The sequence below is a fragment of the Notamacropus eugenii genome, chromosome 3 (genome assembly GCF_028372415.1).
Source record: "Notamacropus eugenii isolate mMacEug1 chromosome 3, mMacEug1.pri_v2, whole genome shotgun sequence".
NCBI classification, from domain to species: Eukaryota; Metazoa; Chordata; class Mammalia; order Diprotodontia; family Macropodidae; genus Notamacropus; species Notamacropus eugenii.
This window is the reverse complement of record NC_092874.1, coordinates 472,203,525-472,226,518: the sequence shown is the minus strand read 5'-3', so window position 1 is coordinate 472,226,518 and position 22,994 is coordinate 472,203,525. Positions and strand designations below refer to the sequence as shown.

General features: G+C 44.0%; 1 protein-coding gene across 3 annotated transcripts in view; it reads left to right on the top strand.

Annotated features, from left to right (window-relative positions):
• The window catches only part of ITGA9 (integrin subunit alpha 9), a 406,938-nt gene that overhangs the window by 361,427 nt on the left and 22,517 nt on the right, over positions 1-22,994 (top strand). For all 3 annotated transcript variants that reach the window (XM_072598903.1, XM_072598905.1, XM_072598902.1), the window contains 2 exons: positions 323-442; positions 9,888-9,989. In XM_072598903.1, the coding sequence (XP_072455004.1) occupies positions 323-442; positions 9,888-9,989 (222 nt within the window). The remainder of the gene's footprint in view (positions 1-322; positions 443-9,887; positions 9,990-22,994) is intronic.

The window sequence follows — 22,994 nt, the reverse complement described above, 5'->3', positions numbered from 1 at the left end:
CTCTCCCCCCCACCCCATTCTGAACCCTACGGTTCTCAAAATCCATCCTGATGTGGTGTTATCTCTCTTAGCTGCCACATCACATGCTTGATTCCTAGTAAGTTTGTACTCTATAGGGGAGAAAACCGAGGCTGAGAGACATTAAGTGATTTGCCCTGGGTGACATAGCTACCAAGTGATAGGCAGGACTTGAATGCAGTTCTTCCTGCCTCCAAGACCATCATTGCCCCATCCCTAGCTCCCCTTGAGCCCATGCCAGTTAAGACAAATGTTCCCCACTCTTCTTGCTTCCAGGTGACAGTTTTCTCTTTTTCCCTCTCAGGATTGTAACAGAGCTGGCACCCCATGCCTAAGCATCCAGTGCAACCTGAGCACACTGGCCAAAGAGGAGAGCCGCAGCATTGACCTTTACATGCTTCTGAACACAGAGATATTGAAGAAGGTGAGGAGGCCAGCCCCAAATCCTTGAGGTTCACTGAACTGCTTTTCCAATAGGTTTAGATTCCAGATCAACCTGGCCATTGACAAGCATGCGTTAAAGGACAGACACCATCCTAGGTGCTAGGGAAACAAAGAAAAAGAAATAGTCCCAGTCCACCCTTAGCTTTTCTTCTTCTGACAAGCCTTGTTCTTGGCAAGGAGGAAAATCAACGATAGGGCTAACCTTATCTATACGCTGGTGGTAATACCATCACAGTCCTATGGCCCTACTTTCCAGGCTTAATGCACATCCTCTTCCCCACTGTGTGGCAGCAGTGCAGTATTTCGCCTCCTGTTCTACATCATCCTTTTTGCCTGAAATACGTACTCTCCTCACTCCCTTAGACACTGTAGCTTCCTTTAGGGCTCACCTCATATGTCATCTCTTGCACAAAGCCTTTCTTGATCCCTCTCAAATTGTGAGGGCACGGCATCCTGAAATTATTTTCTATTTGGTTATCTGTGTATGTGCCTTTGCTTCACTAGAATAAACTCCTAGAACTCAAGAACAGCTGTGATTTTTTTCTTTTGTATTGCCAGCACTTAATACAATGCCTGCTGCACAGAGACTTTATATTTTGAACCTAAAGTCACTTAAAAAATAGATTTGGTTTTCTTTTATCTTTCATCTATAACCTTTGTCCCTCTGACTTCCCTCTCCCCTCACTGAGAAACCTAGAAAAGCAACCCATTACAAATATGCATAATGAAGCCAAACATTTATTTCTTCATTAGTGATGTCCAAAAAGAATATCCTCCAGTCTGCCTCCTGATTTCATTACTCCTCTGCCTCTCTGGAGATGGGGAGCCTATTCGACATTAGATGAGTTTAGAATTGTGGTTGGTCATTGTATTGATCAAGTTCCTAACTCTTTCAAAATTATTTTTCTTTACAACATTCTTGTCACTGTATAAATTGTTCTTCTGGTTCTGTTCACTTCAGGTTGCATCTGTTCATAAAAGTCTTCTCAGGTTTTTCTGAAAGCACTCCCTCCTTCATTTCTTAGAGCACAGCAGTGCTCCATCACAGTCATGTGCTATAGCTTGTTCAGCCATTCACCAATTGATGGATATTCCCTCAATTTTCACTTCTCTGCCACCACAGAAAGGTGGCTGCCATAAATGTCTTTGTGTGGATGGGTCCTTCTCTTCTTTCTTTGATCTCTTTGGGATATAGACCTAGCAGCACTATTGCTGGATCAAAAGGCATGTATAGTTTAGTAACTTTTGGGGCATCATTCCAAATTTCTTTCCAGAATGGTTAGACTAGTTGGCAGCTCCACCAAGAGTGAATTAAAGTATTTGTTTCCCACAACCCCTCCAGCATTTTTCATTTTCTTTTTGTCAGTCTGATGGGTGTGAGGCAGTACCTCACAGTTATTTTAATTTGCATTCTCTAATTTTTGGGAGTTTAGAGATTTTTTAGAGATTTTTTATGACTATGGATAGGTCGGATTTCTTTCTCTGAGAACTGCTTATTCATATGAGTATTGTCTATTCGTCGGTTGAGGAATGACTCTTATTCTTAGAATTTTGAATCAACTTCCTATATATCTTTCTAAAATTTATTCTTCCCTCTATATCTTAGAAATGATATTTTTTTTCAGAGAAATGCTACAAAGATTTTCTGCTAATTTCTTCTTTTCTAATTTTATTTGCATTTTTTGTTTGTGCAAAACCATTAAAATTTTATGTAATCAAAATTGTCCATTTTACCTCCTGTGAACTTCTACCTTTTTGTTTGGTCATAAACTCCTCCCTTATCCATAGATCTGACAGATAATTTCTTCTGTGTTCCTCTAATTTGTATATGTTGATCATCAATGTCTAAATCATTACGTATCTGGAATTTATCTTGGTATATTGTATGAATGTTAGTCTATATCTCTTTTCTGTCAAATTGATTTTCAGTTTTCCCAACAGGTTTTGAGTGGTGAGCTCTTGCCCCATAGCCAAAGTCTCTGAGTTTATCAAACACAAGGTCCATTTACTTGTAGTAACTCACCTGTTTTACTAATCAACCTCTTTATTTCTTATGTTGTATCAAATTACTTTAATGATTATGGTTTTTTTAGTATAATTTCAGATCCAGTTCTCTCCTGCCCCCTTCCTTCCCACTTTTTCATTATTTTCCTTGATATCCTTCACCTTTTGTTCTTCCAGATGGATTTTGTTATTATTTTCTCTTTTTAGTTCTCTAAAGTAATCCTTTGATAGTTTGATTAGCATGGCACTGAATAAGTAAATTAACTTAGGTCGTATTGTCATTTTTATTCTATTGGCTCAGTATTTTATACTGTCTATAGTTATTTTAAATGGAATTTCTCCTATTACATCTGGCTAGATTTTATTGGTAATATACAGAAATGAGGATGATTTATGTAGTTTGTTTTATAGCCTACAACTTGGCTGCAGCAGTCAAATGTTTCAGCTGGTCTTTTAGTTGACTCTCTAGAGTTGTCTAAGTAAACCATCATATTAGCTGCAAAAAGAGATTATTTTCTTCCTCTTTGCCTACGTTTAATCCTTCAGTTTCTGTGAAAACACAAGCAGGTTATAATTTTTCATAAAGCAGTTAATGTACCAGTGATTACGATTACATGACCAGCTGCAGGATCATTTCCTGTATAATTCACTGCCTCCATTTTGATGCAGGAAGAAACTGGTTTGGGTAAATATTATGATGGCAAATTTAATGACTGTACGTGAAAGCATTTGGTACTTTGGGCATAGAAAAATTAGGGTGGGAAATGATTAGAGTGAGGGTTAGGCAGTGGAGGAGATGGTTCAAATTAGAAATGGAGATGGTGCTTCAGATGCCTGTCTTGGAGCTGGGGACCTTCACCCTGCCTGACCCTCAGTTGACTGCTGTATCTGCAGTTGTCTCCTGCCTGACTGCTGATGCTGACAAATAAGTCAACTCTGGACTGGGCTGGACTCAGTCCTGCAGTCCTTGAATTGTCTGGTGCATCTTAGGCTGGGAGCCAGGGCTGTGCACTGTTTAATTGCCAAGAAGATAATCTGGCCCTAGGTATAGTGGGGCTCACCCTCAGTGGGGTGTCACTCTTGTATCTCCATTTAAAAACAGGCCAGGAATGGGTGATTAGAGGAGGGATTCATAGAGTGAAAGCTGTAAGGAACCTCGGAAACCACCCAGGCCTCATTGGCGGTGGTGAAGAAAGTGAGGCCCTGAGGGGTTCAGGGAATAAAGGGGCAAAGCCAAGGTTTGAACCCAAGGTGTCTGCTCTAAACCCAGCATTGTCTCCAGATGCCTTCTGGACAGCCCAAGGGTCCTCAAACTGTGTCACTGTTTGATTTTACAAGGACAAACTTGGGTTGTGGCAGGGCTTCTAGATCCATAGATAGGGATTGTGACACCTGGGGCAGATCTGTTTGAGGACTGGGCATTTACCAAGGACAGTCTCTCTCATTGGGTGGAGGTGCACTGGGCAACCCTGGCAATGGGCGAATATGGGGAATAAGGAGGGGGCGCATGTGCCAGAAGAAGCATATAGAGCTAGGAGGGGACATCTGATCCAGTTGTCTGTTTTCACAGATGAGTAGACAAGTGAATTGAGACCTAGAAAGATTAAGTGACTTGTAAAAGTTCATGTGGGTAGCAAGATATCAAGGGATGATTTTCCAGGTGCTCGTTCTCTCTCTCTCTCTCTCTCTCTCTCTCTCTCTCTCTCTCTCTCTGTCTCCTTTTCCCTTCCCTCTCTTCTCTCTCTTCCTCTCTTCCCTCCCCTCTTTCCTCTCTCTTCTCTCTCTGTGCCTTTGTTTCTCTCTGTCTGTAACACACACACACACGCACACACACACACGCACGCACACACACACACACGCGCGCGCGCACACACACACACACACACACACACACACACACACACACACACACACACACACACACACACACACACACACACACACACACACCAGGCTGCCCTTTTTTTCCAGTAGCCACAAAGGCCCAGGTTTTCTTTGGGCCTGTGCCTGCAATCACTTTAGCTACAGTCAGAAGGTTTAAAGACAGGACTTGGGTTTGCTAAGTTCTCTTTGGCGTGAGCTCATTCCTGCTTCATTTTCTTTTGCTATTGAGATAAATAAAAGAGACTTTTGAGTCTTGTGCTTCAGACTTAGTGAGCATGGGGCATCCAGCTGAGGCTGTCACTGGTGCCATGATGTGCCTTGGCATTGTCCTGGAGACTCTGACTTTTCTATATGTTCTCTTGCTGTAAATGATGAGACAGTGAGTCCAGATTGTATTTGCAGAGTGCCCTGGTTCAAAGATGAGATGCAGGGGACCCCGTAGGGCCCTGAGTGGCTGCATGTAGAAAAGAGAAATTAAACCTGGAACTGGTGAAAGCAGTGGCAGGGTAGAGAGCTGGTGTCTGGAGCTTGGGTTGGACTGATGTCCTTGCAGGAGGAAATTCCAATTCCAGGGCTCAGTTCAAGCACCACCTTTTCCATCCACCTCCACGCTGTTAGTATCTCCCCATCTTCTTGCCTTGCATTTGTTTACATAGATTTAAAAGTGGAAGGGACCATTAGAAGTCTAATGCCATTATTTTACAGATGAGGAAACCAAGGCACAGAGCAGCTAAGTGATTTACCCAGGGACACACAGCTAGTGTCTGAGAGCAGATTGGAAGCAGGGCTTCCTACCTCCAAGTACATGCTCTTTACACAGCTAGTAAGTGTATGCTTTGTATATCCCTCTACAGCCACAGGGATAGAGACTGGACCTGCCATTTCACTGATGTAGGACTCTCCCTCTACCAATGTAGGTCAGCACCTTCTCTATATCTTAGATTCCTTTGAGGTTAAATGACTTACCCAGGGTCATACAGCAAGTAATCTGAGGTAGGACTTGAATGCAGATCAGGTTTTAGTTTTAAAATTTTTTCCAATTAAGAAGCATTTGTCTTTCCTTCCTCCCCAATTTCCCCTCAAACTGAAAAAGAAAAAAAGAAAAAGAAGCCAGGTCTTCTTGATTCTGACTTTGTCAGGCCACCTCTCCACCCATACACAGGTAGGATGCCTAAAGTATATACACACACGTGTATATATATATATAGGCATCTGTACAGATATGTGTGCCTACATTTATATTCAGATATAGATGAGTACTTCTATAGTATGATAAACATGTGTGTATACATATATATATATAGGCATCTGTACAGATATGTGTGCCTACAATTATATTCAGATATAGACAAGCACTTCTGTAAGTATAATGAACACGTGTGTGTGTATCATTTTGGGGATATGCATGTTTCTCCCTTGTTAGAATGTCATCACCTCGAGGATGCTTTGCCCTGTTTGGCTTCTGTCTTTCTATCCCAAGTACTATGCACAGGGCTTGGCATAGAGGAGGCACTTAATAAATGACTCTTGATTGACTGTGGTCCCTTCCAGTTCTGGCTCAATGATCCTGTGATGACTAAGTCTCAAAAGGGTCATATGGGAGAGAATGGATGAGTTTGGTGCCCGGTTGGGTGCCTAGGCAAGTGTGGTCCTGGGCAGCTGGAGGCATCAAATCTAAACCAGATTTCAGGCAGGACTCTAGCTCATAACACCCGAGGGAGCAGAGAAACCAGGGAAAGGCTTCCAGGTAAGGTTGTGTGTCCTATGTATCAGATGAGCCAGTATCTTCCTTCCTTGGCAATACAAAGCATTAGAAGAAGGATTTGAGTTTGACTCCCCATTGTGTTAATTGAATACCTGTAGTACCTTAACTCCTCTGGGCCTCTACTTCCTCATCTGGAAAATGGATAGGTCTCAGATTCTATGGGCAGACCTCAGGTATGGATTTCTGAGCAACTTCTAGTTCTTTTGGAGAAGAAGGGTGTGTGTGTGTGTGTGTGTGTGTGTGTGTGTGTGTGTGTGTGTGTGTGTGTGTGTGTGTGTGTGTGTGTGTGTGTGTGTGTGTGTGTGTGTATCTTGTGAATCCTATCTCCATCTCTCTTGTCATCTCCTCTCTACTCCTCAGGTCAGGCCCTCCTCACTTCTCACCTGGATTATTCCTGATTGGGCTCCTAACTTCCAGCCTCTCCATTCTCCGATCCATTCTCCTCACAGCTATCAGAATTACTCTGCTGAGGCACTGATCTGGCACAGAATTTAGGCTCCATTTGGGCAGACTGTCTCCCTTTTGTATTTGTATTCCTACAGCCTAGCACTGTGACTGACTGGTAGTAGGAGCTCAACAGACGTTTCTTCATTAATGGACAGTGTTCTCTTGCTCAGGAAGCTCTATTGCCTCTAGGATAACATACGCTCCCTTTGTGACTCACCTATTCTCACCTATTACTCCTTTTGAGTACACCAAGATGGTTCACTCAAGGGCTCTGAACAAGGCACTGTCTCTCCCTCTCTTTGCCTTCTCACAAATCCAGGTGCCAGTCCCCTTGCTTTAGTGATTCCCAATTTCTGGCTTCCACACCTACTATATCCTGACTCTTCTTCAGCACACATTATCGCACACCCTGTTGTCTTCCACAAAATCAGGTCGACTGCTCAAACTCCGTTCTGCACATTGTCACAAACCCTCTCCATCCTGGGCATCAAAGGAATGATTGCTCAGGGGAATAATTAACAATTTCAGGCAGCTGTGCCAATGCAGCATCTTCCCTGTACAGCTGTCTGCCTCCCTCCCCCTGGGATCGTCAACCTTTTCAGTCGTGTATCTACCAGTAACCAGATATCTGGTGAATGAGGACATAAGGTGATTTGGGGCTTTGATTGATGAAATTCTCTTTGCTCAGCATCTACTATTAGTTGAGAGAGAGTTTTTTTTTAAGTTTAAAACTTTAGCTTAAGGAGAAGGAATAGATGGGGTATGTCTTATGGGGAGAAATCAACCACGAGCACTGGGAAAACTTGTCTAGTCTTTAGGCCAACGTATCTGGTATTATTTCACCCAGTATTTTATGTTCATTTGTAAAATCCTGAAGGAAATGAAATATCTGAGAAATTATCTTTAAAAAAATTAACAAGGAGCTGGCCTCTCGTCTCCTCCGTGGCTTCTCCTTATTACATAGGCATTTTTGTTGTTGTTCTGTCTCTATGCCTGACTCTTCATGACTCCAGCGTGCCAGGCTCTTCCATTCTCCACTATGTCCCGAAGTCTATCCAAGTTCATGGTCCTTTTTTCCATGACACTATCTATCTCAGCCTCTTCTGTCCTTTTGCCGTCAATCTTTCTTTATGCCTCCAATCTTTCCCAACATCAGGGTCTTTTCCAGTGAATCCCATCTTCTCATGATGTGGCTGAAATATTCTAGGTTTAGCTTCAGTATTTGACCTTCCAGTGAAGAGCCTGAATTAATTTCTTTTAAGTATCAACTGATTTGATCTCCTTGCTGTCCAAGGGACTCTCAGAAGTCATCTCAGTATCACAATTTGAAAGCATCGATTATCCAGCATCCAGCCCTCCTTATAGTCCAACTCTCACAGCTATACATCACTGCTGGAAAAACACTAGCTTTGACTATGTGGACCTTTGCCAGTAAGGTGATGTCTCTGCTTTTTAGTCTGCTGTCCAGATTTGCCATGACTTTCCTTCCAAGGAGCAAACGTCTTTTCATTTCATGGCTGTGGTCACCATATGTGGTGATCTTTGGGCACAAGAATAGAAAATCTGACACTGCTTCCATTTCTTCTCCCTCTGTTTTCCAGGAAATGATGGAACCAGTTGCCAAGATTTTAGTTTTGTTTTATTTTGCTGTTAAGCTTAGTGGTTTGTGAATTCAGTATGAGTCAGCCAAGAGTTCATCTAGTCAGATTCTGCATTAATAGCAACACTATATTCAGAACAAGAGGGTGGGGGGAAGTTACGGTTCTGGTGAACTCTGGTGTGGTGAGGCCCCATCTGTAGTGTTGTCTACAATTCTGGGCATGTGATATCTGAAGGAAGATTTTAATAAGCTTGAGAATGTCTGGAAGAGAGTGACCCCAATGGTGGGTATACAAAAAACCATTCCATAAAGGGAAGAGCTTGGTAAGGAGAAGACTCAAGAGAGACCCAAGATCTATCTTCAAGTGTCTGAAGAACTGCCATTTGATAGAGATTAGCTGTGTTCTTCTCGGCCCCAGCAGGGAAGAACTGTGGTGGGAGAAAGGAATGGAAGCTTCCCATATGCAAGAAGTAGAACCTTAGAACTGTCCCCCAGTAGAAGGGCTGCCTGTGGAGCTGGTGCCTCCCTGATTATTAGAAATCTCCAAGGCAAGAGGAAGAGAGTGGATCCACCTGGAGTGGGGTGGGGAGCCATTCTCTAAGTCGCCTTCGTCTCTGAACATATCCACCTCCCCATTTGCCTATGGGGGGAGGTATTCTTTCGTAACCAAGAGAGAAAGAAAAGCAGTTCAGGAAAAGCCACTGAGTGCATCAGTTGTATCAGACAGTGTGTGCGATGTTTATCTTAGTCCCACACATAGGCCACAAAGAAGGGAGGGAAGTTCGTTGTCTTATCTCTTCTCCATGTCTAAGTTTGGATCTCATATAGTGCTCATGTCTGTTTTTTCCCTTTATAGCATCTCTTGTCTATGTCCCATCTTCTTCCTCTGCCCCTGCCCTGGGGCAGGCCCTCATCACCTCATGCCTAGACTGGTGGGTCAGCCTACTTCAAGTCTTTCCCACTCTAGTTCACCCCTCCACTCAGGTGTCAAATTGACCTTTCTAAAATACAGGTCTCACCATGTGATCCTGTTATTCAGTAAACTCCAAAGGCAAATCTAAAGTTCCTGTGTCATTTCAAAACCCTTCATACCCTGGGCTCTTTCTCCCTTCCCATCTTCTTGCACCTTATTCTCTCTATACATTGTGTGATCCTGCAGTGCCAGCTTCCTTGACATTCCCTACACAATGCATTTCATCTCCTAATCCTGGACATTTCCACCAACTGTCCCTCATGCTTGGAATTCTCTCCCTTTCATCTCCACCTCCTGGCTTCCTTCAAGTTTGGCTAAAAATCATCCCTTCTATAAGAAGCCTTTCCCCATGTCCCCTCAAAACTCCCCTTAGGGCCTTCCCTCTGCTGATTATCTCCAGTTTATCCTGTCTATATCTTGTTTGTATAGAGTTGATTGCATGTGGCCTCCCCCATAAGTCATTAGATTGTGAGGTCATTGAGACTGGGAGCTGGGTTTTTGTTTTTTGTTTTTGCCTTTCTTTGTCTCTCAAGGATTTAGTACAATGCCTAGAACTTAGTAGGTGCTTAATAAATGTTGACTGACAAAATTATAGTCATTACTTCATATTTGTCCTTCTGTGTCCTTTCATTCCTGGACAGGGGGCAGTAGGTGGTCTCTGAAGTCCTTTTCTGCTCTGTGATAATATGCATAGCTGTTATTGGGGGTAAGAGATGTCTTAACTATCTCTGTGGCATTTCTTTTCCTTACAGGATAGCTCATCAGTCATCCAATTTGTGACTCGAGCCAAGGTGAAAGTGGATGCTAACCTCAGGGTAGTGGAAGTAGCCAATGGGAACCCAGAAGAGGTCACGGTGAGTCAATATGCCCCTCTCCTCCTCGTGTATGTCCAGAGGTATAGTAGTTCTGATGAGCAGCTAAGTCAGAATGTAGTTTATTTCAGAAATGCCTAGGTGCCACTGAGCCCCAGCCTGGGGCCATTTTGAAGTAACTTTGTGGCCACTACTGTTCCCAAGGACGTCATCTCAAAGCCATGCACATGCTGGAGGGAGCCAAAGGCCTTTGCCAGGGTTTAGATTTCCACTGTGAAGCCCAGAAATATGTTTATTCAACTTAGTCTGTTCTCTGAAACCAGGGCTCTGCTCCCAAACCGCATCACTCGTGGATTTTAGAACTCATTGTTTTAATAACTTGGAGAGGTCATATCCAAGTAGCCAAGCACTGGATACTTCTCTGAGGGTCCCTCCCCCTTGTCCTTTAGCCATTGTGGCTGGCATGAGAGTGTTCAAGTTTCAGGGCTGGAATAAGCCTGTGATGGTGTGTGGGTGTGAGAGAGTCTGGAAGGGAAGTCTGGTCTGGGGGTCTCAGTGCTGATTAGTTCTCAGAGAAGGTCAAGGTTAGCCTTTGTTTGGTATCCACAGACTGAGAACTGTGGCAAAATTAGAAATCCCTTAAATAGATCGTGGGATCATAGACACAGGCTGGAAGAAATGTTGAAAGCCGATTAGTCTACCCCTTCATCTTACAGATGAGGAAACTTGTGTTTCCGGCAGAGCAGTTACTTACATAAGGTTCAAAGTGCATTGTGTCAGGGGCACTCAAGGTGGAGCTATCTCTTCTACGGCAGGGGTTTTCTAGTTTGCGCACATGGAAGTCCTATAAGCTTGAACAACTTCCCCTCATAGGGGTTGTAAGGAAAATCCTCTAAACTTGAAGGCAGTGCATCCTCTTTCTATGGCTTTTATTAGTGCGTTTCAGACAATTTGAATGAACAGGCCAAGGGTCATTTTTCTTAGATGTTAGCTGCATGGTGTGGTGAGGAAAATGCTGAACTTAGAATCCTTGAACCTTGGACAGCTCACATTTCTGCCCCTTTTTACCTGTGTGACCTTGGACAGATCATGTGTCCTCCCTTGGCCTCGTCTCCCTCATCAATCAAATGAAGGGTTGGACCAGATGGTCCTTGAAGTTCCTTCCGGCCCATGATTTGTGCTCTTTTGTGTGCTCTTAAGCAAGAAACTACCTCTCTAGTCATTAGTTTCCCCATCTGTAAAATGAGGATCTTGGACTCGGTGGACTCTGGGGTTGCTTCTGGCTTTAGCTCTAGGATGCAGTGGTGATCTGAGGGATCTCAGAGAATCTGCTAGAATGAGTCTTCTTTGGGTGGTCAGGAGGAGGGGCAGGGTCGTTTACAATCCAAAGGAATCTGCTACCTCTTCGTGGGGTTTCATAATGGAACACGCAGGCCTTATTCAGTGTCATGGAGTTTTTGCTTGAGAGGCAGGGTCATGTAGACTAGTAATGTCAAATTCAAATAGAAACAGATCTCTGCTGCAAGCTGTGACCTAGTGACTTAGAAAACCACAAGTTGACATTATCTACGAGGTACTGTATTTTTACTTTGTGAAGCATTTCTTAAGTACATTCTAATCTGGTTCTGGTCCATGGCAGAGTTTTGCCAGTGCTTTCTACTGTGGGCCATGAATTTGATACCTGTGGACTATGGAAGAGATTTGGATTCAGGAATACCTGGGCTCGCATCCCACTTCTGACACCAGTTGTGGAACTCCGAGCATCATACATAACCAATACCTGGAACATAGTAGATGCTTTATAAATGCTGAGAAGTTCCTGCAGTTTAAACTAATTTATACAGATGGAAATGTCATTTTTCAGATCTTTCCTTCATTGGAAATGTGAATGGCTGTTTTGGTGACAACAGCATCGACTTTGAGCTGCTTGCCCATGAGAGAATGTGTGGTAAGGCAACAGGATTGGGGTCAGTAAGGCCTGAGTCTGAATTCTACCTCAGACACTTCCTGCTAGCTGTGGAGCCTGGGCTTGGCTTGGCTGTTTGGACTCTCACCCTTTGCCAAAGGAAAAGCATCATTTCCATGTTACTGATTTTACTTTTCAGTGTGGTCAAGAGAATCATGGGAGATGACATATAAGAAGAACTTTGCAAGCCTTGAAGTTCTACCTGTGAGTCAGCTGTTATTGCTGTTACTTTTATTTTGGGGTAGGAGAGAGAGAAGAGAGAGAGAGAGAGAGAGAGAGAGAGAGAGAGAGAGAGAGAGAGAGAGAGAGAGAGAGAGAGAGACAGAGACAGAGAGACAGAGAGACAGAGAGAGAGACAGAGAGACAGAGACAGAGACAGAGGCACAGAGAGAGACAGAGATGGAGAGAGAGACAGAGACAGAGAGATAGAGAGAGACAGAGACAGAGACAGAGACAGAGGGAGAGGGAGAGAGAGAGAGAGAGAGACAGAGAGACAGAGAGAGACAGAGAGACAGAGACAGAGAGAGAGACAGAGACAGAGACAGAGGGAGAGAGGGGGAGAGAGAGAGAGAGAGAGAGAGAGAGAGAGAGAGAGAGAGAGAGAGAGAGAGAGAGAGAGAGAGAAGAGGAGAGCAGAGCAGAGAGAGCTGGCAATGGTCACAACCCACCTGTGATGCAAACATCGACGTTGTGACCCCTGTCAAGTCAAGTCACTGAACCTCTCAGAGTCTCCAGGAATTAGAAAACTCCAAGTTCTGGAAATGAATGCTTTGGTGTGGAGGGACCTCATCCTCTTTATTTATTCCTCCTTCTTCTCTGCTGCCTTCTCTTCCTCCTTCCTCGTCCTATTTTTCTTTCCTCTCCATCTTCATTTTCTTCCTCCTTTTCATCCCTTTCTTCTTCTCTTTCTCTTCTTTCTCTTTCCTTTTCATCTTCATCTTCCTCTTCCTTCTCTTCCTCTTCTTCTTCGAACACTCTGTATTCCTTTTAATCACCGTAGGAGATTGACTTCATGTGTTCATCATCTTTGTTGCTCTTCTAACTCCCTGAGGCAGATCTTCTGGGCCCCCAGCAATGCTTCAGGGGTCTGGTGATCCTCAGAGGTCAGAGGAGGCTTAAGCATTTCCCCTCACCCCCTTCATACATCTGCCATTTGTATCTGGAGGCTGAGCCATGGATCTTGAATCTGATTTCCTGGCTGAGAGAAGAAATATGGTCCCTGGGTGGAGGGGGAAGGTGGGTGGAAGGGGGGAGGGTAGAGACATGCTCTTCTGCCGCAAACAAGCTCTGTCTGATTACCATGAAGGCCGGATTTCCAGAGAAACATAAATTGTGGGGGAGATTTCGTACAGGAGACTGCTGCCACAGTGTTTAAATTAGGTTCAGTTTCTCAAAATGTCAGATCAGGGCTTTATTTGGGATGGTCCTTGGCAGGATGCACTTTTAGCTAGTAGGGGAGTCTGGGTGGGAAGGAAAGGGCAAGAGTTACAAATGAACAGTTTAAAAAGAGTCATGAATGTTCAAGCCAGTGGCCACTTCTGAGATGGAAAACAACCTCCAAGGCTGATTGGGTATAACTTTTCATGGATAGCATTTTTGGGTAAACCTCTTAAAAGCCTCCTCTTGAAAGATTGGGCAGTAACTCAACAAGTATTTCTCCTAGGCTTACCATGGATCAGGGGGGAGTGGGGTGGATTGACAGAGTGGACAGAGGAGCCATTGTCGGAGCCAGGATGGCTCAGGTTCAGGTCCTGGCTTGGCCACATACTAGCTGTGTGACTCTGGACACAGAGTAACCTCTTATTACTCTAGAGCACTGAAGTCTTTACCTGCAGTCTTGCAAACTTAACAAAAAAGTACAAACAACTGTATCTCATTATACTGGCTTTCCTTTGTAATTCTGTGCATTGTATATTCTACATTGAAAAACACTATTTTAAGGAGGTATCCATAGATTTCCCCAGAGTGCCAAAGGAGTCCAGGACCCCTTCACCCCCAACAAAGTGAGGAACTGCTGCCCCAGAGGCAACTCTGTGCAAATGGAAGTGGCAGAGAAGGTGCCAGCCTGCACTGCGAGAGGAAATTTCCTCACCAGGACCCTTCTTATTCTTATCCCCTCTGTACCAGGCAAAGTGCTAAGTGCAGGAGAACAAAATAGAGTCTCTGCTCTCAGGGAGCTCCTAGTCTAATGAGAGCTTGCTGTGGCTGGTGGATGAACCCCAACCCTCCCGGCACCCTACAATGTGAGAGCTGGTCAGGACCTTGGGAACCAAGCTGTCCAGATCCTTCTTTTGACAGATGAACATAGGTAGCTGCCAGAAGATGGGTCAGGGCTTTTGAACAACATTTATTCCTGGTGCTGTTTTATGGAATTTCAAAAGTTTTCTTGGTGCCATTTCCAGTCTTCTCCCACTATTGAACCTTCTCTTGCAACAAAGGAAAAGTCAAGCAAAAACCAATCAAGGCAGAGACCTTATAAGATAGCACGTACAACATTCCCCATCCCTACTATCCCACCTCTCTGATAATGAAAGGAGGAAAGTCTGTTTCATCATATGTTTTGCGGAACCAAGACTGACCAATTCACTGTATTTCATCAGCCTGGTTACTTTTTAGGGTTGTTTTCATTTGCATTGTTGTAATCATGGTATACATTGTTTCTGAGTTTGACTTTCTTTGCTCTGTGTCAATCATATCTTATACATTTTGACAAGTTTATTTGAATTCTTGCAAAAAAACACTCAGCACAAAAAGATCAGGGGTGCTTTGCTGGATTACATGCTTAATAGGAGTCAACAAGGCTAAGTTAAGAAACTGTAAAGAGAGACATTCGGTTCAGATCATGGGAGAATACAAGTCCCCTGTGGTCAGGCAGTGTCTCATTTTTTGGGTCTATACTCCTCAGCATTTGGCAGCCATGCAGTAATGGAATGAGAAGTGGTCTCAGAGTGGGCTTATGTCCTGCTGACTGATTGATCCTGGGCAAGTCACAACCTCTCAGAGCTCTAGGTGACTCTAAGACTGTAAGTTCCTAAAAACATGCTGACCTCTCTTGGTAGATGGTGTTTCTTATCTATGGCCAGTTAAAGCACAGATTGAGTCCTTACCCCCCTTTCCACAGCACTCAGGACAATATCTGGCATACCACAAGTGCTCAGTAAATGCATATGGATCAAGTGATTGATTTATGGAGGGAGCAGTGTCAGACTATTTGGGGAATATTGAAACCATTTCTTGGTGTGCCTTTTAGAAAAGTTATTGACAAGCTGGAGAGGAAGCAAAGGAAGATGGCCAGGGCAATAAGGGTTCTCTAGAAAGGACCATACAAAGACCTACAGGCCTGGGGAAGGTTTAATCTGGAGAAGATTGAGGAGGAAGGGAAGGAAAGGGCAGGCAAGTATTCAGAGGGCTGCGTGGACGAGAATCCCCTTGTTTGGTAAGACCCCAGAAGGCAGAAGTAAAAAGAGGGAATTAAAGCTGCCAAGATGCAGATCTAAACAAGTGCTTCCTACCTTTTGGAGCTGTCCATCAGGAGAGCCACCCAACTCAAGAATATCAGCTCCTTGAGACCACAGACTAGCTGTCTTTTCTTTGCTGCTACTTGTGCCCTGTACACATCATTCCATCTTCTGTCTCTTATGCCTTTGCCCAGGGGTCCATATTTTTGGAATCCAAACCAAACAGGTGAAGTAAAAGCCTTGTAGACCATTCATCATTTGAGAGAATGCTGCCATCCTTCCAGACAAAGCATAGGGCCCATCTGTGCAGCAAGGCATTTGCCTGATGGCTGAGGGGAAGGAGGAGGAACTCTTGGCAAGAAATGTATTAGATCATGAACAGAAACCTGGACTTGTTGTTTAGAAATTATGTGCCTGTCATGAGCCCAGGATCTGATGTGTGGCAAGTGAGTGGTCCAAAGACAGTGAGGGGCTCAGGATGCCAATCCCGTGAGTGAATGCTGCAGTCTTAGGGTTAAAGATCATAAACTTCAAGCTGGAACCATATACACCATCTAGTAGTTCACTTCACAGAGGAAGAAACTGAGGTCCAGAGTGAGGAAAGTGACATACCCAGGATATGCCCAAGATAATCTGGGGCAGAACCAGGATTCAGACAAGGCTCCAAATAACTGTTGTCACTGCCCCATCTTGCCTGCTTTCTGGATTCAGAGCCTGTGGTTCCTCAGGGAAATGAGGGTCATCAGACTCATCTATTTGCATGTTTCTTGAAGGACAGATAAGAGAGCGAATCTAAATTGGCAGCAGAGTGCATGTGATCAGATCAGGTCCTGACTGATCCTTTAGTTCCCCGGGACAGAGACAAGCAGAATGAGGACCAGTAGGAAGCATCTGGTCTTGTATATCCTTTAGCAAGGGGCCATAACATGCTCACTGGAAGGGAACCAGGTGTCTGCTCAGTTTCATGGGAAATATTATAGGCCAGTCTCCCTCTATGGAGGGAAGCGGCTAAGGCCAAGCTGACTGTTTGTCATAGGCTGTGTCGAGGGAGTAAAGGTGGAGAAGAGATCCCGTTCATCCATTCTTCTCTCTCCTCCACTTCCTTCTCTCCAACTCCAGATCTCTCCCAGTGCCTCACTCTGCTACCAACAGACACTCTTGGTTGGCCTCTATCTTCTCTATCATAGGGACCGAAGGACCAACCAGGAACTCTGGTCACACATGTCCTTTAGCAAGAGACCAGAACTGCATCTCCCTGGAAGGGCCTTGTGTGCATGCCCAGTTCTATAAACTGTGCTTCATTCCCATCCCCCACTGAATTCACACATGCACACCCTCCTCCCACCCCCCAAAAGCAAAAACTGGAGTTCACTGTCTACTAGAAGGCTACCATTGCACAGGCAGATATGACAGTATGGAAGATATGAGCCCCAAGCTCAGCAGAAGCACTGTCATAGAAAGGTGAATTGGGCTTATTTTGCTTGGTTCTGATAGGCAGCACAGAGTAGTAGCCTCGATACTAGGAGGATCTCAAGTCAAGTCACGTCACGTGACCTCTCAGTGCTCTGGGTGACTTAGACTGTAAGCTACAGGAAGGTGCCTGCCTGCACTGGTAGATGAAGTTTTCTCCTGTGGGAGTTCTCCAAACCAATGTTCTCCCAGGCCCAGTCCCTACCTGGCTGTCCACTTGGCCCCAGAGAACAGAACAAGGAGGAACGGGTAGAAGTTTCAGAAAAATGATTTGGCTTGGTATCAGGAAATGTTTCCCAGTGGTTTTAGCTCCCTGTGATGTTTGCTACATGTGTTACCTTAGACACATTACCTGGCAGTCTTTGACCTCAATTTACTTATGTGTGGGACTAGATAGCCCCATTATTTGCCTTGATCTGGTGGCAGAGAGATGCATTTGAACCCAGAGGGAAACAAAGGCCACCTGAGGAGGGAAACAGCTTCAAGCGATGTGACCCTTCATTCCAGCTAAAAATGGTGACTGTAGACTCAACCACAGAGCTGGTTTTGGGGGCCTGGCTGGGGCTCCCCACCAAGGGGAGAGGCTGCAACCAAAGAGAAATGCACTAATTACATACCCACGTGGTGAAAACTTTATTAAATACCTAGTTACCTTTTGTAAAAAATGAGATAGAACAAAAATCTCCTGATTTCTGGGACATAATCAGCTGTAAGGGAAGGGGAATGTTTGAACTACTGTTACATTCTACAGTAGGTTTGTAACTCCAGTCCTCTGGAATGTGGCCTTGATTTGCTGTTTTCTCCTCTCCCCTGTTTCCATATGTCTGGGTTTTTTTTTCACCCGCCTGGTATGTTTTCTGGAGAGTCGTATTCAGAAAACAGCATAAAATGTGGTCTGGCTCTGAGTACTTCTTGTCTTTTGCATGCACTGCCCTCCCTTCCTATCCATCTGCTCCCCTCTACCCTCTTTGCCTCCCCCTTTACACATGGCCACCTTCCTTTAGACAGGACACAGCTAGAAATACAACTCATCACAAACCACAGTTATTCAGATGTAATCAGAACCTGGTGGAAAAAAAAATGTCATTTCACTATCCTTTGTGTTCTTTCATTTGTTTTATATGAAGTCTCCCTCCTCTTTCACTGGGAGCTCTGATGATGTTCACTACTGAGGGTCAGGTCATTCTGATCTAGCCTGTGCTTTGCCTCACTGGGGCGGTCATTTGGTTCGTTGCAGGGTTGTATCGGGTTTTTTTGTCAGATAGGAAAATCACATTTTATCAGGGAGGCTGTTTGTGATCCCTGGCTTTTGTCCACCTGATGTCAAAGTCAGAGTATAGGACCCTGAAGGAACCTTTGGGATTTTCCAGAGGTAGAGCCTGCAGAGTTTTGCAATGTCTTTGCAGAGACCATTTAGTGTCGCAGAATAAATAAATATCCCCAGCTGGCTGGGCCTGGAGGTTGGCTCTGGGTCACTTCCCAGCTTTTCTCAGTCACAGATCTGTAAGGGCCCTATAGGGTTCGAGTTAGGAGGTACGTTTGTACAGAGTCACTGTCATCTTTGGAAAATCAAAGTTGGCGGAGAAGACCACATTGCAAGAGACTCTAACCTCTGATTCCTGTGGTTTCCTTGCTGCAGACTGAATCAGTCAATGGAAACGGGATTGAAAGTAGGAATGACTAACTCAGAACCACAGAATCCTAACACTAGAGACCTGGAAGGGACCTTGGGGGTCATCTGGGTCAACCTCCCTCCTTCTCTCTCTCACTTTGTGTTGCTTTCTTAAAAAAAAAAAACTGTTAACATTTTTACTGACCTCTTTTGGTTTTACATAAGCCTCATTTCCTGATGTGTCTCTCTCCTTTCTTCTCTACCCTATGGGATATCCCTTTCTTGAAACAAGGAAGGAGGGAAAGAAAGCAGTTCAGTGGACTCAACCTGCACATCAGTCACACCTGAGAATTTACACCCCAGGACTCTTTCCAGTTTCCCACAATGCCTCTCTCACCTGTAAGCATATGTACCTGCCTATACACATTGTTCCCGGAAGGTTTCTTGGGATTGTTTCTTCTTCTATCTGTTTTCCAAAGATGAGACTTCTCAGAATTGTGGGGACATTTCTATCATCAATCAGGGATTTATTGTATCCCTCACGTGAAGGAGCAGATCATGCCAAACTCACTGAAATCAGTCAACATGTCATCAATAAACTACGTGCTAGGCACTATTTTAGGAATACTAAAAAAATGAAAATCTCTTCCTTCAAAGAGCTTCCATTTTAACATGCAAGACAACAGTATATATAAGACATATGCAAGGAAAATAAAGGGTGACCTTAGAGGGGAAGGAAGTAGTGACAGGTGTATATGTGTGTGTGACCAGGAATGGCATCCTGCAGAAGGTAAGGCTTGGGCAGAGTCTTGAAGGAAGCCAAGGATTGTAAGTGGCAGAGTTGGGGAGGAAGCGTACTCCATGAAGGAGGAACTTTCAGGTGTGGCTGTCCGGCATAGAGCACTAAACAAGAAAAGCTGGAGGAGAGAGGTTTAAACATTCATTCTGGCCAAATGGGCAAATGAACATGCTTCTAATGAAAGTGTGTAGACTAGGAGCAGCAGAAGAAACTCTCATCTGTTTTGTATGTAGTAGTAGACTGGCTCTCTAGCACAACCTTGCCAAGGTCATGCTCTTCTTGACAAATCTTTAAGCCTAGATTCAGAAATGGAAGAATCTTGAAAGTCACTTATTCCAGCCCCTAACTTTCAAGAGGACACTGAAGCTAGGAGGTTAGATGACTTGCCCGCTGAAGTCCCTTACAACTGACATTCTGGGGCTTTGCAAGTTAGTTCAGTTCTGCTTGAGGACTGGGGGTAATGGTTAGATGATCTACCTTCCGAGGTTCATGCTCCATGATTCTTGGAAGTCTGAATCTCATTTTCTGTTTCCAGTTACTTTTTCCACTTCAAATGCCTTCGCTGATTCAAAGGTCTTGCAGTGAACCAAGAATGAGATATGATTTCTGGCTACTGGCATAAAGTTAGAGAATGAAATCAGAGGAAATGTGCCCTGAGCTGAAGTGAACTAGATCCTAGCATGGAGGTTGCCTGGCTCCAAGGGCTAGCTCCGCTTCAATGGCCATCTCTTCTGATGGGTACCCAGGCAAGAAACCAGATCAGACAGATGGGTGATGGATTTCGTTCACAACGATATGTAGTTTTAAAAAAATCCAATGAGCTCAAGACCTGTTTTGGTCTTCACTGGTATCTCATAATTCATCCCATACTCCTGAGACATACTTCAGAATGTAGGATTAGATGGAGCCCCTCTTTTCGGAGCTAGGTCATGTGGCCCTGGTCTGTTGTTAAAGCCAAGAACCTCTATTGTGGATGGTGATCTGGACCTAATAGAAAACAGCTGCCTTGAGGTGAGAAGCTCTGGAAATTGTTCCCATCTCCCAAGACATGCCTAACTCAGGAGTCCCTGTTGTCTGCCCATCAAGATAATTGCCTGTCAGTCTTCCTAATGCTGACGCAGAACAGCTGGTTGGGCTTGAGTAATGAAAAGCTTATGGAGAGAAACTGGCTTGAGAACTTGTCAAGTTGTTTCTTTGGAGAGAGGGTCAGGATTCGCTTAGTCAGGTCCCCTGCCCCCAACTTTCTCCTCCTCTTCATGGGGGTGTGGCTGCCCTTTAGTAGCCAGTGGAAAGGAGAACCAGACAGGAGAGGAGAGGTTGCTGGGGAGTCTGCGTGGAGAGAAGACTCTGAGTGAGGCATAGTCTAACAGGGCCCCAGCCCAGGTTTATTATGGAAAAATAACCCGGTGCACAATAAGAGTGGCTTCCTGACAGGGTGAGTGGAAGAACATGAGACAGGTGTCTTAAGTGACTATGGTGGTTTCTGAGCTCTGAGGAAGGTGCTGTCCTGGCTGTGAGGCAGGAATAGCCCAGTTTCCTCAGAAGCCTGCGAAGAGGCCACCTATCCCTGCCCAAATTCCTTTGGGACCTGAAGAGAGATTCAAGCCTTTTTTTTCTAGAGATGAGAAGTTTACCTTGGTCCAGTTGCTTTCTGCACTGCAGTGCGATGGAAAGAACTCCATATGTCATGAGCCAAAGGATGGGAGTTCAAATCCTGGCTTTGCCGCTTATGCCCAGTATGACACTTTAAATAAGCTTTCTAAGTTAGGAATAGTATTTTTGAAGGCACACTAATATGGCAGTTAGTATGAGTGAAGTGCTGAACTTGGAGTCTGCCTCAGACATTTGGTTCTGGGACCCTAGGCATGCCTGTCATCTTCTCTGAACATCATTATCCTCATCCGTAAAAAGAGGAGACTGGACTCCAAGATCTCGGCAGCTCCACATCCACCATAGATGGTCCCACTCTCATTTTTCTTACAACATCTTGGGACTGTAGAGAAATCTCTTGGCTCTTTGGAGACTAGTCTAACTTTTACAGCAATAATAAAAATAACCTACCTGATTCATTGTCATGTTCCAGCGATCAGAAATAAGGAAAATAATTCTTTTTGTATTTTTGCATGTATATATTTTTGTAACATGTATATATACCTGCTAATGAATTAGCCCAGATTTTTATTTTTTAAAAATATTTTCAAATGGAATTCTTGTCTTTGTATCCTCAATGTTTGGCACATAGTAGACACTGAATACATGAGCACTTGTTTCAAATAACAATTTCCTCAGGATTCCTAGAAAAGTTCAGTTGGAAAAGAACTTCCTTTTCTCCCCCTCCCCTTTTTATTCTTGTCCTTTTCCTCCCCTTTTCTCCTTTTCTTCTATTTCCCTCCTTCCAATGAGAAAAATAAAACAAATTGCCCCTTATAGCAAATATTCTTTTTTTAAATTTATTTATTTAACTTTTAACATTCATTTTCACAAAATTTTGGGTTCCAAATTTTCTCCCCTTTTGTCCCCACCCCTACCCCAAAACACCAAGCATTCTAATTGCCCCTATCACCAATCCGCCCTCTCTTCTATCATCCCTCTCTGCCCTTGTCTCCATCTTCTCTTTTGTCCTGTAGAGCCAGATAACTTTCTATACCCCATTACCTGTATTTCTTATTTCCTAGTAGCAAGAACAGTACTCGAAAGTTGTTCCTAAAACTTTGAGTTCCAACTTCTCTTCATCCGTCCCTCCCCACCCATTCCCTTTGGGAAGGCAAGCAATTCAATATAGGCCATACCTGTGTAGTTTTGCAAATGACTTCCATAATAGTCGTGTTGTGTAAGACTAACTATATTTCCCTCCATCCTATCCTGCCCCCCATTGCTTCTATTTTCTCTTTTGATCCTGTCATCCCCCAAAAGTGTTGACTTCAAATTCCTCCCCCCTCCCATTGCCCTCCCTTCCATCATCCTCCCCACCCTGCTTATCCCCTTCTCCCCTACTTTCCTGTATTGTAAGACAGGTTTTCATACCAAAATGAGTGTGCATTTTATTCCTTCCTTTAGTCGAATGTGATGAGAGTAAGTTTCATGTTTTTCTCTCACCTCCCCTCTTTTTCCCTCCACTAAAAATTCTTTTGCTTGCCTCTTTTATGAGAGATAATTTGCCCCATTCCATTTCTCCCTTTCTCCTCCCAATATATTTCTCTCTCACTGCTTAATTTCATTTTTTTAAGATATGATCCCATCCTATTCAATTCACTCTGTGCTCTCTGTCTCTGTGTGTGTGTGCATATGTGTAATCCCACCAACTACCCAGATACTGAAAAGTTTCAAGAGTTACAAATATTGTCTTTCCATGTAGGAATGTAAACAGTTCAACTTTAGTAAGTCCCTTATGACTTCTCTTTGCTGTTTTACCTTTTCATGCTTCTCTTCATTCTTGTGTTTGAAAGTCAAATTTTCTTTTCAGCTCTGGTCTTTTCATCACGAATGCTTGAAAGTCCTCTAATTCATTGAAAGACCATTTTTTCCCCTGAAGTATTGTACTCAGTTTTGCTGGTAGGTGATTCTTGGTTTTAGTCCTAGTTCCTTTGACTTCTGGAATATCATATTCCACGCCCTTCGATCCCTTAATGTAGAAGCTGCTAGATCTTGTGTTATCCTGATCGTGTTTCCACAATACTTGAATTGTTTCTTTCTAGCTGGTTGCAATACTTTTTCCTTGACCAGGGAACTCTGGAATTTGGCC